At 41.4% G+C, this 17,049-nt stretch overlaps 1 protein-coding gene across 1 annotated transcript in view; it reads right to left on the reverse strand.

The window, feature by feature from the left end:
* DCC (DCC netrin 1 receptor) overlaps nucleotides 1–17,049 on the reverse strand; it is a 939,470-nt gene that overhangs the window by 21,109 nt on the left and 901,312 nt on the right. Inside the window, 2 exon segments of the mRNA XM_030567485.1 lie at nucleotides 4,279–4,491; nucleotides 16,558–16,713. Of these exon segments, the coding sequence (XP_030423345.1) occupies nucleotides 4,279–4,491; nucleotides 16,558–16,713 (369 nt within the window).

Consider the following 17,049-nt stretch of genomic DNA (forward strand, 5'->3'; position numbering starts at 1 on the left):
TTTTGGGATGGGGGTGCACTCAATCTCTCCTTTTGAAGCTGTTCCTCTTAGTATAAATAATCACTGGAGCAGGGGCTTAAACTTGAGTCTCCCTCACCTGAGTGAGTGTCTTAAACACCAAGCTAATGTCTGGGTAGTGATTCTCCTTCTCTCTGGCCAAATGGCTATTCAAATATTTTATACAAAGTGAAGGAGCTTCAGCAGGAGAATCTGAAACAAATCCATCCCTATAGCCTGGAATGGGATGAAATGCAGGTTCAAATGCCTGCTCCAGAGCAGGGATTCAAACCTGGCTCTCCCAATCCCATGAGAGCACCTTAACGACTGGGACACAAGCTCATGTTTTGTTTGATCTGAAATAGAATTTTTCAATTTGCCAACATTTTTTGGCATTTCTGGATTTGGTTTGATCTGACTGATTTCCCCCTCGCCTATTTTTGGAACTGCCAAGAGAACCAAAAAATCTAGTAGTGAGAACTCCTGGCCCCTTACCTCTCTGCACCTGGACCCATGCTGCAGGGGGGGCAATGCAGGAATTTAAAGAAGGGTCTTTCTAGCATCATTCTTATCTCCTAGTGTTTTTTTTTCTTGTCATTGTTTTCTATTACTTCCCATTCATTGCATATTTAATTTTTATTTTTAACAAGTTTGCTGTCAGGACTGGATTCCAGACAGTTTTTCTGGCAAATATACATAATCCTTTCGTTATCAAGAAAGTAAACCTTGAAACTGGAGCCAAGGATTTGGCATTGATTTAATTTATTGTAGTAAATACGAAATCTGAAATGAGACCAACTGATTCATTTGGCTCCTGATTTATTTAATTCTCCTCCCTTATTAATTAACTCTAATTTTAAACTATTGCCTTATTTTGAATTCCCATTCCAGAAAATCCTAATGAAATGCTGGAATACTATCATAAAATGGTCTGAATCATTTTTTCTTTCTACAAGAACTGAAATAAACTTCTTTAAGCTACAGGACAGTCTATATTTTCTTTCTGATGGTTAAAGCATGTATTTTTCTTTCAAGTCTGGGCTGGATGAATGGACTATAAGGTGGATAGAAAGCTGGCTAGATCGTCGGGCTCAACGGGTAGTGATCAATAGCTCCATGTCTAGTTAGCAGCCGGTATCAAGCGGAGTGCCCCAAGGGTTGGTCCTGGGGCCGGTGTTGTTCAATATCTTCATTAATGATATGAAGGATGGTGTGGACTGCACCCTCAGCAAGTTCGCAGATGACACTAAACTGGGATGAGTGGTAGATATGCTGGAGGGTAGGAATAGACAAATTAGAGGATTGGGCCAAAAGAAATCTGATGAGGTTCAACAAGGAAAAGTGCAGAGTCCTACACTTAGGATGGAAGAATCCCATTCACTGCTACAGACTAGGGACCAAATGGCTAGGCAGCAGTTCTGCAGAATAGGACCTAGGGGTTACAGTGGACGAGAAGCTGGATATGAGTTAACAGTATGCCACTGCTGCCAAGAAGGCTAACAGCATTTTGGGCTGTATAAGTAGGAGCATTGCCAGCAGATCAAGGGATGTGATCATTCCCCTCTATTCAACATTGGTGAGGCCTCATCTGGAGCACTGTGTCCAGTTTTGGGCCCCATACTACAAGAAGGATGTGGAAAAATTGGAAAAAGTCCAGCGGAGGGCAACAAAAATGATTAGAGTCCTGTGGCACCTTATAGATTACCAGACGTTTTGGAGCATGAGCTTTCGTGGGTGAATATGTCTGTTAGTCTATAAGGGGCCACAGGACTCTTTGCTGCTTTTACAGATCCAGACTAACACGGCTACCCCTCTGAAAAATGATTAGGGGATTGGAGTAAATGACTTATGAGGAGAGGCTGAGGGGACTGGGATTGTTTAGTCTGCAGAAGAGAAGGATGAGGGGGGATTTGATAGGTGCTTTCAAATACCTGAAAGGGGGTTCCAAAGAGGATGGATCTAGACTGTTCTCAGTGGTAGCAGATGATAGAACAAGGAATAACGGTCTCAAGTTGCAGTGAGGGAGGTTTAGGTTGAATATTAGGAAAAACTTTTTCATCAGGAGGGTGGTGAAGCACTGGAATGGGTTACCTAGGGAGGCGGTGGAATCTCCTTCTTTAGAGGTTTTTAAGGCCAGGCTTGACAAAGCCCTGGCTGAGATGATTTAGTTGGGGATTGATCTTGCTTTGAGCAGGGGGTTGGACTAGATGACCTCCGAGGTCCCTTCCAACCCAATGTATTAAGATGAGGCCCTGAAACATAAACCCTTATCAAAGGCCCGGTTTGAGGCCTAAGACCTGAACTAAAGCAATGGTCAAGACTTTGCTAACATAAAGCAAAGTTAAGCTGTAAGCCAGAAGCAGGCCCTGCTCACAGACGCTGGCAACGAAAGGGCTGATGTTGCAAAAATACACATACCTAAAAGGTACTGGACACTAGAGATGCCAGAGCACTCCGATACTTGCACATTCCACACAGATAACAAGGACAGGGGCAAAAGGGGAATATGATGGATAGAGTTGTTTTGTTCGAACCAAATGTACAAGGTGAGAGGTGGCACCTTACTGAGTAGAGTGCTTGCACCTTGCTATGTAGAGGGATTGCACCTCAATACGTCAGAAGTGATGTATAACTTGTTTGTACCTGTGTACAAGAACACACCTCTGAGTGGATATCTTTGTCTGGCCTAGGGGGCAGTGGAATGTCCCGCCACTGACTGAGCTGGTCCATTGCCAGGGAGCATATATGTACTAACTAGCAGCACCTTAGTAGCACCTTGGATAGCTAATCCAGGGAGCTGAAGACTGTGTTTCTCTTCCATAATAAACCTGGCCCGGGTGCCTTCGTACCTCACAAGAGTCTGTGGTCATTGGGGGTTCTCTCGGGGTCTGCTGTGTCAGCTTTCTGCACAGAGCTGGGGCAGCACACAGAGAGAACACATGCACACAGCTGACTGATATCAACACTGAATAGAACAGAGCACCACACTGGCAGCATCTGACCACACCCTGATATTCTATGATTTTATGATTCTAAGTGAGAACTTAATGGTATTTAATAGAGCTTCCCAGTAGAGAATAAGGAATTTTAAATGTAGAGGGTTGCAACTTTTAAGAAAGTCAAAATATAGGTAAAGGTTGACCTTTTAATTCTACAATTCTCACCAGGATGTCACTTAGTTTCAGTTCTACAAACGGCCTCAGTCCGCAGGCACAACCATCACTGATGTCAATGATGTGACTGGGAGCGGTGTGCATAGATAGAAGGCACAGTACACGGGCATTACGATTTATAGTCAGAGTGTGCTTATTAGGGTCTGGCCCAGGTTGCTGGCAGAGAAGAGCTGCTTTGTTCCAGGGGGCAGCTCTGAAAGCCACAGGAGGCCTGATTAGCATTTACACTCAGGCCACTTTGGAGCACTTATGTGGGCATTAAGGACATTTACACTCACTTCAAGGCCCCCTCCAATGGTCAGAATGCTGCAAAGAAACTTTAGTGCAAGTGAGTGTGAGGCTCACCCCTTAATCACTGCTGCTCCTCCCACTCTCCTTTGAGGTGCGTAGCCCTCCAGGGAGTGTTGAGAACAATCTCTGTATTTAGGAGAACACAAGAACTGCAACTGTGGCTGGCTCCTATCTGAGGTTCTGCTCCAGAAGGGAAGGTCTTTGTGTCCTTCACTTTCCTTGCACATCCGTGCCGGGTCCCAGCATAATACAATTAAATGCAAAACGTAAAATGATGGAAGTCAGTGGAACATAAGCAGAACAAAAATCAAAGCCCTACTGCAGAAAGAGGAAGGATAATCCAGTGTCTAGGTCTTGGAAGATCTGGGTTCAAATCCCTAATCTGCCCAAGAATTTCCTGCATAGCCTTTGGCAAGTCACTTAGGGCCAGGTCTGTATAGGTATTTAAGTTCCTAAAGATGCAGATAAGTACCTAGTGGGATTTTTCAAAAGCACCTACCTAGGTTCCTGCAGGCTTGTGAAAGTCTCACAAGGTGCCTATCTGCATCGTTAGGCACATAAATACCTTTAAATATTTGGCCCTTAGTCTCTCCATGTCTCAGTTCCCCACCATTAAAATAGGGATAACAGCACTTTCCTGCCTCACACGGGTATTGCGAAGATAACTAACTTAAAATTATGAGGTGCTCTCATATTATTCTGACGGCAGAGGGCAGATAAGTACATTAGACAGATAATCCCTGCATCCAGGCTCAGCTTGAATACTGCACCTTGGCGGCTACTAAATAATATCAGTCATTCTTTCCTGAATTATTACCTGTTTGAGACAAAAGTGGTGTATAAGGGACTTTCGGTTCTATTGCACTCATTGGTGGAGGTAGCAAGGGGTTGGCAAAGCTGCGGAGAGGGTGCGTAGGCCGGACACAGGCTGTGGGAATCGTTCTGCTCGGGGCGTCCTCGTTGCTGGCATGTTCAGGCTGTGTCTGTGGCAGCATGGATGGCTGTTGTGGGACTGGTCCTTCACTCACCGCTGTCAGGGAATAATAAAATGAACTATTATTGAAATATTTTTCCAAATCCTATTTCTTACTTTTGTGCTCATTTCCCAAAGAATGGGAAGTGCCAGCCTTTAACCTTTGAGGAGCTGTAAGAAATATGTAAACATTTTTTTTCAAAAGATATTAATAGATGAATTAGAAACAAGACATTCCTAAAAGCAGCCATGTGCCAGAGTGCTGCAATAAATTGTCCTTCAAATAAAGTACAGAAAATGACATTTTTCGCTCCCTCTGTATATTTTATTTGTATACAAACTTCCTAAGTTCCTATCACTATTGGATCTAGGTGCCTTTAAATTCTAAATATCAACCAAAATCATAAGTATATCATATGGATAGTGACAGAAATCTCAGCTGCTGAAACTCTTTACATCCTGCCCAATATTATTGTTATAGCCACAGCTAATGAGAGTTGAAGACAAAGAAGGGACATAATTTCTCTTTAACCAAATACCAATGTCATTTTTCCTTGAGACAGCAGTAATATTCATTGTGCCAAAGCAGTCAGTTGCTGTTTTATTATCCTATACCCAAAGTCAATTTTTCTGTGATTTAAACATGCCATGTCAACCTTCAAATATAAATCAAGGTTACTTTATGTTCTAGAGTGTTTTTTATAAAAGGCTCTCAAAAAGTATCTCTCTCATGAACTTTCTATGCCAAAACACTTGGCTAAAGTAATGTGAAAGAAAAATTAAAGAAAAGGAAAACATTTCAGTGGATGAAATAATTTCTTTTTTTGTCTGCTTTGTATCCAAACTGGTAATTTGAGTGTGATTACAACTGTTTAAAGCGACAAAGAGTCCTGTGGCACCTTATAGACTAACAGATGTATTGGAGCATAAGCTTTCGTGGGTGAATACCCATTTCGTCAGATGCATGTAGTGGAAATTTCCAGAGGCAAGTATAAATATGCAGGCAAGAATCAGTCTAGAGATAACGAGGTTAGTTCAATCAGGGAGGATGAGGCCCTCTTCTAGCAGCTGAGGTGTGACCACCAAGGGAGGAGAAACTGCTTTTGTAGTTGCAACAACATGGTCTGTTACTGAGAATATGCACACATTGCAAATGGAACTACAGAGAAGCTGCTCAGTGATATTTTCAAAGAACAATGTCAGGATAAAAGAGATGCTGTGTGACAGTGCCAACGCTTCTAGACATATTAAGGGCTTTGTATTAATGCTGTAATCCACTTTATTTGCACAGTCATGGGCCATACGTGAAAGTGATAAATGCTCTGGGTTCATTTTTTTTTAACTTAAAAAATTCACGTGAGTTGAGTTCTTATGAAAGGTGTTGGATTAAGAGTCCTGAAATCTAAAATTCTGTCATGGAACTTGGAGGGAAAAGCAAAGGTTGCAGGAGGAAAGAGTCAGGAGGCGGCAAAGGAAGTCAGTCTGTGTACACGTAGCTGGAAAGCTAGCTGCAGTTGCAGAACCTCTGTAAATAGTTCTATTAATAAAGAGCCAGTTTTGTTTTTGAAACATGGAGTTCTCTTATGATAGTACCCAGCATATGGTACATAAAATGCTATGCACAGAACAGGTATAGGACAAGCAACAGCATGGTTTAAGTTTCCCCACACTACTCTGTCAGTAGTTTCACTGGATAGCCTGTGGGGCAAAGGGTAGTTCAGTTTCCATGCCCATTCATTTCTTGGCTACAGATCTCTTTAGAGCAAGAGCTATATTACATTATTTCCTTCTCAGATTGAGCCTGCAAGCGGATCATGTGGTATGGAGGAAAAACATGAAGAAGGTGGGGTCCAATTGAGCAGGGAGGATAGCGGAAGTGTTGACAGACTGGGGTGATATAGTCAGGTTAACAGACCACAAAAGGATCTTAGTGGTTATGGTTTGTTTGTTTATTCTAGGGTGACTAGATGTCCCGATTTTATAGGGACTGGCCCGTTTTTTGGGTCTTTTTCTTATATAGGCTCCTATTACCCCCCAACCCGTCCCAATCTTTCACACTTGCTGTCTGGTCACCCTAGTTTATCCAGAAGATAAAACCCAGGAGGTGAGCAACTTGGAGGAAGAGGTATCTCATTGCATCTGTATATGGAGGGATTGAGGCATAGAAAATGAGAAGGAAGGAGTAAGATCAGATGTCACTTAATCTGTGTGGAGACTGGGTATGAAATCCTGACCCCATTGAAGTCAATGGAAGTTTTGTCATTCACTTCAATGGACCCGGGATTTCACCCTGGGTATCTCACTTTACAAAGTTATCTGCATTCTGTAAAAAGTCTGAGTCCTCCATCTAGTGCTGTCTCTAAGTCACTTAGTGTACTGGTCTTTGCTATTTTATACAGAGACACAATACTGCACCATCAGAAAGCCACTATTGTACTGCAGGACATCCTTCAAGGGTACCACACTGTCTAAATGAAGTTGCTCTGCCAATAGATTAATCAAAAATATGAGGGTGGAGGGAATAGATTATTTTGTACTTGAGAGAAGAATTTTAATTTTGAAGTAGTACACATCTCCAAGGAGTAAATCCTAGTCACCTCTATCTACCATGACAGGCCTAACTAGCTAGAGTTATCCATGAGGAAATAAGACTGTGAGGAAGAAACATTGTCTGGTTATGCCATGGTTATGGGTATAATATACTAAACAGAAAGATGGCCAGGAATCCCCTCTCCCATGTCACGAGTGGTAGCCACTTCTGCACAATGCCCAGTCAACCTATGGAACTCTTTGTCAGAGGATGTTGTGAAGTCAAGCCTATAACAGGGTTAAAAAAACAACTAGATAAATTCATAGAGGATAGGTCCATCAATGGCTATTAGCCAAGATGGGTAGGGATGGTGTCGCTAGCCTCTGTTTGCCAGAGGCTGGGAGAGGGCAGCAGGGGATGGATCACTTGGATATTGCCTCTGGGGCACCTGGCATTGGCCACTGTCGGAAGACAGTACACTGGGCTAGATGGACCTTTGGTCTGACCCAGTATGGCCGTTCTTAGGTTCTTATATGTTCTCATGCTCTGCACAGTGTCTCAACACTCCCATTCCAGATCCTGCATCCTAGGCAAATTCATGGAGGCCCTGCAGCCCTGGGCTTTACTGTGTTTCCTGATGATTTCCAAAACCCTGCCTCATTGTGTAGAGGAATCTCACTACAGCAGGGTTTGTCCATTAGTAAGTAGGCCAAGAGCTTCCCTAAATGACTAAAAATCTTTACCTTACTTGCAAACAGAGCAGTGGAAGGGTGCAAACAAGTTAACAAAGTATAATCAGAGGAGGGATGTATTCCTTTGGAGCAAACTGGATTTGTCCAGTATTGAGTCAGGTAAAAACTCCTTAATATCTGTGCCAGTCAGAATAGCTCATAGCTCAACTGTTAATCTTGTGGCTGGAGCCCAGAAAGCAAAAAACAAACAAACAAACAATCAAGACCCCAAACAGCTCATCCTTCTACTACAGAAAACAACCTTCCTGACACTTAGATATCTGGCCTACTTGTTATACTGGGAATGAAAATGCTCTAAGGATCTGGAACTCCAGAACTCGTTGTAGAAATAACATGTAATTACAGAGCCAGGACAAATCTCAAGGCACTTTATAATAATTAATGTCCATGTATATAAGTAATTACATCCTACTAGGTGGCAAAATTATTTTGAAAAATGGAAATGAGGATTTTTGTTCCAGAATCCTTGTATCTGTTCCTAAGGCAATATTGCAGACCTCTTCAGCAATTTGGAATTCCAGGCAGAGGAGACTAACTACAAGATGTGACCAATTTCACAATCATTTGTAGTTTGTAAAAGTTTACTTGGTTGTAGTGAAGTTTCCTTGTCCTCACTTTCAGTGCTCTCTGCAAAATGACGCCACTGACTGGCTCTCCACTCTTCTTTCCGTCCGCTCCCTTGCTCTGTGTGCCCCTTCTACTCTTCTTTCTTGACTGTTCTCTTTGGACTAGGCTTTGACTTGGACCACATGCCAGTGCAGGAGAGTAAAAGCACCTTTAAATCTCTGACTTGGTGCACAGAGGTAAACTAGTGCTGTGGGAGTTGGTTGGCAAATAACAAGGATGGAGAATGGTGGAATGTTGGCTCCATCCCTACTACTTGCTGGCCAAGGAGAATCTGGAGAATTGTGACTCAAAGGTGTGTGTCTCAGTGGCAAGGTCTTTGAGGGTGACTCCTTGCTCACAGCTGTGCTTAAAGGAAAAAATCCAGCCTTTTGTCTTTTTCTCCTGCTCTTGGCCTCACATTTTCTTTCATGATATTAGGAAGAGCCTACTTCTTCTACTGTGCCCAAGGCGATCACGTCTTTCAAATCCACTTCTTTTGGGAGTCTGCTGACCCACACTCATGGACAAGAGAGAACAGGCACGTATTGCTAACCTCCACTGACCTGCCTGCTATCATCTGAGTTTATGGTCTCGGAGAGAAAAACTTGATCAGCTGGCACCAGCAGTGCAGAAAGTAATATTCTTAACATTAACAGGCATTAGATATAGCTCCTGAGAAAGTTTCTGTTTAAATCCAAGTGGGCTAGAAATGAAAGATGGAGATGGATATTGGAAGGGAAGCACAGTTGTAAAATCTGAAGACTACAATACATTTTATTATACAAAAGTATAATACTATAATACTTGATGGCATTGAGCACTCCATCTACAATTGAAGGCAAGGATTCCATAAAAATTAGAAGGTTTGACTTGGGCTGTAAATATTGAAAGTAAGTTGTCTGAGGAAGATGTCTAGTATTTGAGAAGGGAGTTTTAAAACAATAAAACATTCATGCTTAAAAACCTAATGAGAGCCATCAATTCGCAGTTAGTTCGGTTCCTGAGGGAATGGAAGATGGAAGCTCTGAAAGTTTATTTAAATAATGGATGAAGAGGAGTCTGTTGCTGGTACCACATGATCCAGTTACCTCAATTTCTCACTTAGAAGCCAGACATTTGCCCTTACTAAACACAGCACTGATGTCTAATCCCAGAAGAATTCTTGATTACTTGAACAGATATTGTATTTAAAAATAGGATTTTGATGGAAGCTAGGCTCTCAGAGAATCCTGAATATGAAAAACATTGTATTGGGTCCCAACTGTCCTCACTGCTGAAGTTAAGAGCTTTGACAAGGTAAAAAAAAAAAAATTTGCTGTACCTTGGCATCTGATCCAAACCCCAATGAAACCAATAGGAGGACCTTCCACTGACTTCTACAGGCTTTAGATCAGGCCCTAACTGGAGTACTTTTATGTCCAGGTAAGCTCCATTTACAATGTGGAAGATTTATTTATTTCTTCAAATCCTCTGCTGCTGTCATGTTTTTCTGGATTCCAAAAGGAATGAACTATCTACTAGAAGAACAAAAGGCAGCTGGTGGACTTAACATAGTCTCAGCATTCTACTGTATACTTTTACTTTTCTCTTGCATTTGCATATAGACTAATAGAATCGTAGAAACATAGGCCTGTAAGAGATTTCAGAAGCTTATATAGTTCAGCCCCCTATGCTGAGGCAAGACCAAGTAAACGTAGACCATCCCTGACTGGTGTTTGTCTAATCTATTCTTAAAAACCTCAAATAACAGGAATTCCACAACCTCCCATGGAAGTCTATTCCATTGCTTAACTGATTATCCTTATAGCTTGAAAGTTTGTATTAATAACTAACCTAAATCTCCCTTGATGCAGATTAAGCCCATTATTTCATGTCCTACCTTCAGTGGACACGGAAAACAAATGATCACAGTCCTCTTTACAACCTTAATATATTTTAAGACTATCAGGTCTTCTTTTCTCAAGGCTAAACATGCCAGGTTTTTTTTAACTTTTCCTTCTATGCCAGGGGTGGCCAAACTTACAGACCCTCCGAGCCGCATATGACAATCTAGTGAGATTCCTCTACACAAACTAGAGCAGCTTTAAAGATAATTCTTTGGTCCATCATAAATGACTTCAGAAATATTTCTATTGAATACAGTGAAGCTGGATCTGTCTTATTCTAGCAAATGCAAAAAGAAATAAAAACAAAAACCAACACCCACAGCACCTTTTCCCCAAGAATACAAATATAAATACCTAAACCTCTCACCTGAGAATAAAACTCGTGTTCTAGCAAATTTATTATTCTTATTTGTATTACAATAAAGCCAGAAGCCCTAACTGAAATGAGGGCCATATTGTGTAGGTGCTATACAAATAACTAGAACCTGTCCACAGAGAGTTTATAATCTAAGTAGAAAAGACAGACAATGCATGGAAGGGGGAACAGGAGCACAGAGAAGTGCAGCCCAGGGTCACACAGAGCTAGTAATAAAACTAACAGCTCCTAAATCCCAGTCTGGTACCCTGTCCTCTGGGTCATGATTGCCATTCATGATTAAACATACGCTGGTATAGCCTGGGCTTATCTCTGACTTCATGTCAGAGTGGAGCTAACAGCCACATTCAAAGTGGGAGTACTTCTCAAAGATATCACTGAGTAAAAGATATACAATGAACAGTTCATACATCTGATATCATTATACTTCTCAAATATATCAAACCAAGACCTGTGGGGGGAATAGACCAGAATATATGGAAGTACTAGTCCACAAGCTAAATTATGACTTAACTGGCATTACAGAGACTCAGTGGGCTAAATCTTATGACTGGAATATTGGTATAGATGGCATAGAACAGGGGTGGCCAAATCGTGGCTCGCAAGCCACATATGGCTCTTTTGACAGTTAAAGTGCAGCTCATTGATCCTCCTGCCCCCAAGGCCTCTCCATTCTCTATCTATCAGACAGGGGAGGAGAGACTCAGGGCTTCTGTCCTGCGGCAGGGTGGTGGGTTTTGGGGCTTCTGCCAGAGACAACTGGTGCCTGCTGAGAGTGGGGGGCACAATTTAAAGGTTCATGCCCCACCCAATAGCTTGAGTCATGCCTCCCCAGGCATGCCCTGGCAAAAAAACTCCATGCATCGCCTCTAGCTTCTGCCTGGTGGAGAGGGGGTCTCGGGGCTGGAAGCAAAGTGGGGTTTTGAGTGGAAGCTGACAGCTCATGATCCCCCATATAATAACCTCACAACCCCCTAAGGGGTCCCCACCCCCAGTTTGAGAAACCCTGTACTAGTCCTTAAAACTGCTTCTTCCTGACCAGTGCCACTTCAGTGGTTTTTCCTAGTTAAGGATGAATCATCAGGTCTCATCCAGTTGTTCATTTCTCTCATATTCTGAGATCTCAAGGGGACAGAATTGTCTGTGCTTGATGGGGAGGAGACAAACCTGAGATCCTCTGCAAGTTTGATGACATTGCAGCCTACAGCATCTCACAATCTTTCCCCAGAATCCTGAGGTACACGTGAAACAGCTCAAAATAGAGACCAGACAGATTCCTTAGGTGAAGGCTAATGGTTAGGAGGAACTGCAGAACAGGGTGAAGCCACCTTAATATGACATAAATATATTTCCTGGCAGCAAGGATAGAAAAGCAAGTGTATAATAATTGGTTTATATAAACTTCACTGATAGTGTAAAACAAACAAGCAGATGTATTATTCAAGGAGGTTCTGGTTGATTGTGACAGTCTTTTTTTTTTTTTTTTAAGTTTTCTTCTCAGTAGAAGATGAACAGTAAAACTTGGCTTAAGGAAGATTTTCAACACTGGAAGCTTTGAGGTCAACCATGAATGGTTTCAGGAACAGAAAGAGGCATTCAAGCATGGTCCACTTTACAGAACGCACAGCAACACTTTCCCTAATGACATTGCACATGATATATTCAAAGATTGCTACATCCTGATCAATAGTATGTTCAGCCATGTAGTACAGTAGGTAGAATTCACCACAAAGGAATTATTACAGTGCATGTATTTCATTTTTTTAAAACTTTACTGCAACGGGGCAAGAGTCTCATGGGGTTTTAACTGTGTGGTTCAAATGGATACAAATATACCTTATGCACCTTCCCTAGTATGATCTTCAATTGCCATCATTGTCAAGAAAACCCCACATGATCTGATTAAGACAAATAAGTGGATATGACTGAGTCAGAATCCTAGAGTTATTTTGCTGAAACCATTTTCTGCAGAAGAGAAGCCCTGTGGGAGAGCCAAACATGAAGCAGATTCTCCAGCTGCTTTTTAATGTTGTCTGCTAGCTGAGTGTGTAGGAGGGAAATGTGCAAGAAGGAGCACAGCCATTCTTTCATATTATGTGCTGCTGCCAGTCCCTGTGTTCAGTGGTGGGAGCATATGTGTAGAGAGCAAGAATGTACATACATACACACACACACACACAATTCTATCTATCTGTCTATCTAGCCTCTCCTCCATTCCACTCAGGCAGAAGGCTAACCCACCACTCTGTTACAGAAAGCTAGGAAATTGCTTGGCTGTTTATTTGATAAAACAAACGTATACGAAAATAGTTTCTGCCTTACGGATTTTTTTGTGTATGGAGTTTTGTGGTGCTCCTTTCTGTCATATTTTGCAGCTGAGTCTCCTGCATCTCTGATGGATGCTGCAGAAGTAACAATGTCTTCTTTGACTTCCCACCTGGTTTGCTGCATGTCTGGGAATTTATCCACAGATAATTCTCCTCACTTCTACTCTGCTGTGTAAAAGCGAAATATTTAGCCAGAAATTTTCAAGATGTCATTCTGACAGTAGTACCTCACAATTCCTACTGGAGATCTGCAGAAATATCTGCTTTGGATCAATCACAGCTGTACAGAAATGCTCAGTTGCTCTCACCACCTGCTTCCCGTGATGATTCCAGGGTGGGTAGGTTGGTCAGACTCAGTTCAAAAATGCATTTTTTTTCACAAGAAAAGGGTGAGATATTGATAAGATGACTGAGCTATGACATTCTCTGGGGGAGAAGTCTGGCAATGTAAAATAATTGTTTGTGGATGAAGGCACTTGATGGGGTGAATGCTGTGAGAGGTCACAGGAGAGGTCTGGAAGTATTAGAAAAAAGATGAGGTAATGCCACAAGGAGGACAAGATGATAGCGGCTGACCTAGCAGAGTCCAGAGAGGGGAGCAAAGGGCTTTCTCTCAAAAGGAGGCAGTCATGTTCCAATCCATGCTGTGGGAGGCCATCTACAAGATATGGGGAACAGGACACCAGCCTCCTGTCCAGTGCTCTTCAGGCGAGTGGCAAGTTTGTGCATGCCTTAGTTTGTGTTATACTTTTGAAAATTTATTAAATATATAATCCCTTGTGAAATGTATCATGAAACATACTTATGAAATGTATGATCCCTGCTCCACATTGCCCCAGTGAACACTATCAAAGTGCCTATCAGAGGTGCAATTGCCCATGCATCCACATTTTTAAAAAAAACTCTCCAGGATAAAGACCACACATTCCAGTCTGCCAATCTTCTCTTCCATCTCCATGGGTATCCAACATCTTGTAATATGAAGTTAAAATTCTCCTCCTAAGTTTGGTGTCCATACATCACAAAGCTGAAGATCCTGTGTTTCTGCACGTTAAATCTGTGATAATTTCGGGGTGAGGGAGGTCTATACTCTCACACAGAAACATCCAGCCAGGAGTCAGCTGCCCCAGCCAGGCCCTCCAGAGGCAACTATCATTTAGCCTTGTATTGGATCCAGTCATTGTAGGGGAAGAAGGTGACAATGATACTGGGTTCATGGATAGAACATCTAGGTCCACAGTCTACCAATAAGCCTTCTACTGAAATGTCAATTGCCAGTGACTCTGGGTCTGACCTTAATGACTGAAAGCAAAAATCAAACAGGAGAAAAACCACTCATGGAATTTATTCTCCATGAACTAGCAGCACAGACTGCCAGCAATATGAAAAATGTGTGTGATAGATTGACATAAATATGTAAGTAATTCATACTGAAGAGTAAAATAAAGTTAAGAGGGAATTATAAGAAAATATGAGCCCTCAAGCTAGGATAATTAACATGCAAAAGCATGGTCATAGGCTAGAACAGGGTAGGCAACCTGTGGCATGTGTGCCGAAGGCGGAACGTGAGCTGATTTTCAGTGGCACTCACAGTGCCCAGGTCCTGGGCACCAATCTGAGAGGCTCTGCATTTTAATTTAATTTTAAATGAAGCTTCTTAAACATTTTTAAAACCTTATTTACTTTACATACAACAATAGTTTAGTTATATATATTAGACTTATGAAAAGAGACCTTCTAAAAACTTTAATGTATTACCAGCACACAAAAGCTTACATCAGAGTGAATAAATGAAGACTCGGCACACCACTCCTGAAAGGCTGCTGACCCCTGGGCTAGAACATATGGCCTATGATGTTAGGAGTGCTTATTTCAAAATAAGATGTGAAGGTAAGGCTGAGGGACAACTGTTATGTGCGTATGCTTTCCAAAGAACATTATAAACTGTAAAGTGAGTACAGGAACAAAAGTACACCAATCTATTTCTCTAAAGAATATAAGTCTGGTAAATCTACGCCACGGCAAGCAGTGTGAGCTAGTGGAGAGTGTAATGGTCTGGAATTCAAGAAACATGGGTTCTATTCCTAGCTCTGCCATTAGCCTCCTAGACGACCTTGCACAAGTCATTTTACCTCTCTGTGCCCCAGTTTTCCCATCTGTAAAATGGTGATAATGATACTGATCCATTTTGTAAAGTGCTTTAAGATTTACTGATGAAAAATGCTATGTAAGAGATAGGTATTATTATTTTATGCAAGACTGTTATATCCTTCCTGAAGGGTCCATATATGGTAATATCTTTGTGGAATATGCCATAGGAAGGCAGTTTAAAGTAAACTGAGAGGATGAGGGGGCAAAGGATGATACGAGATGCCTGAGTCTAAGAAATGCTGCCCTGCCAAACTGTCATGGACAAAGGAGCAAGCTGGTAAAAGTATGCATTCTCCAGAAGCATACACTATTTCTTCCAAGTTTAATGACATGGCTTGGACTTATCTAGATAACTTGGTGCAGAGTTTAAGGCTAGGTACATTATGCAGATTTTTTTTTTATTTTGATCCAATTCTCTTTCAGTTCTTAATAAATCTTGTTTTGGTACAAACCAAGGGGTTTTAAAACTTTGGGGGATTTGACACAGATGATCCTGAAGAGGTGCAACAACTTTCAACCTCTAAGAAGAGGTGTGAAGGAAGATTCTCTGGTGTCTCCCCTGATCAGTATTCTCAGTCCACCTGGTACGAACTAACGAGCTTTCTACCATAATATTTTGATTCTCCAAATGCACAAGAATGCCTAATTACACATAGATGAACACCGAGTTTAAGGAGTATATGATGACAATGTTTTATAAGGAACAAATCTGCTGGTAAGAAAATACTAGAGCAATTTTGGCAAACCTGGGTTTAACATAGAGAATGCTGGGTGGGATTTTGAAGACCAATCAACATTGGCCTAATTCTGTTCCCACTGAAATCAATGGGATTTTTCTATTGATGTCAATGTGAATTTTGCCATTGATTTCAAGTTAGACCAGGATGGAGTGCTTTTTGAAAATGCAACCCACAATGTATTCTTTTTATATTGTATACTGGTTAACTTTGTGAAGAAGGAATTAACTGCAAAGACTGCATGCATTCTTACTACACTTCAAAATTATACTGTACTATACAACTGCAGATATTTTCCTTTTTATTACTGGCTCATACCAGAAAACACCCAGAGGAACCCAGTCATGAAGTGAGATGTCATTTTGTTCAAATTAATGTGTACACAAACTCTAAGCTAGTTATAAGCCTTCCTTTAAAGTATACTGTCCTCCTGATAAGAAATTAATACTGTGTTTGCTATTTCATAGATTTATAGATTCCAAGGTCACAAAGGACCCATTGTGATCATCTAATCTGATCTCCTGCAGTCCATAGAACATTCACAAAATTATTCCTGTTTGCAGTAGAACAGATCTTTTAGAAAAGCATCCAATCTTGATTTAAAATTTGCCAGTGAGGAAAATCCAACACAACTCCTGTTTCAACGATTTATTACCCTCACTACTAAAAATGTATGCCTTATTTCCAATCTAAATACCATTTCAAAGCACTTCATCAGAAAACAAACATCAAAATAAAAGGTAAGGCACTGTACTGACTTCTTCCTGTTCCAAAAGTCCGGTCAACAGAGAGTGTTGGGAATGGCACAGGCCGGAGAGTGAACTGCGGATGCGGATATCCACATGTTGGAGATGGCAGAATTCCTGGGTACTGGGCACTTTCTAGTGTTGGCACAGGGATGGCACTGACAACAGCTGAAAAGAGAGAGAAGGGGAGAGAGAATGAAAGATCTCTTAACATTCTGTGGGTATTTATAGAAGGTTAAAAATAAATGGACGGATCTAGCAGAAAACTAGCCATGGCTACATTTTCAAAGCAGGGTGCCCAAACTGTAGCCACAAAATATGTATTTTGTATCATACCTGATACAGTGAGGTCCTGATCCATGACTAGATCCTAAATGCTATGGTAATATAAATAATAGATAAATAAGTAAACAAACAAACAATACGTGTATGCTCTTTATAGACACACCAACACACATACATATACCACATCTGTATACAGAAATAGGCATGTTTCATGTGACT

Source organism: Gopherus evgoodei, chromosome 6 (assembly GCF_007399415.2).
Source record: "Gopherus evgoodei ecotype Sinaloan lineage chromosome 6, rGopEvg1_v1.p, whole genome shotgun sequence".
Lineage (NCBI taxonomy): Eukaryota > Metazoa > Chordata > Testudines > Testudinidae > Gopherus > Gopherus evgoodei.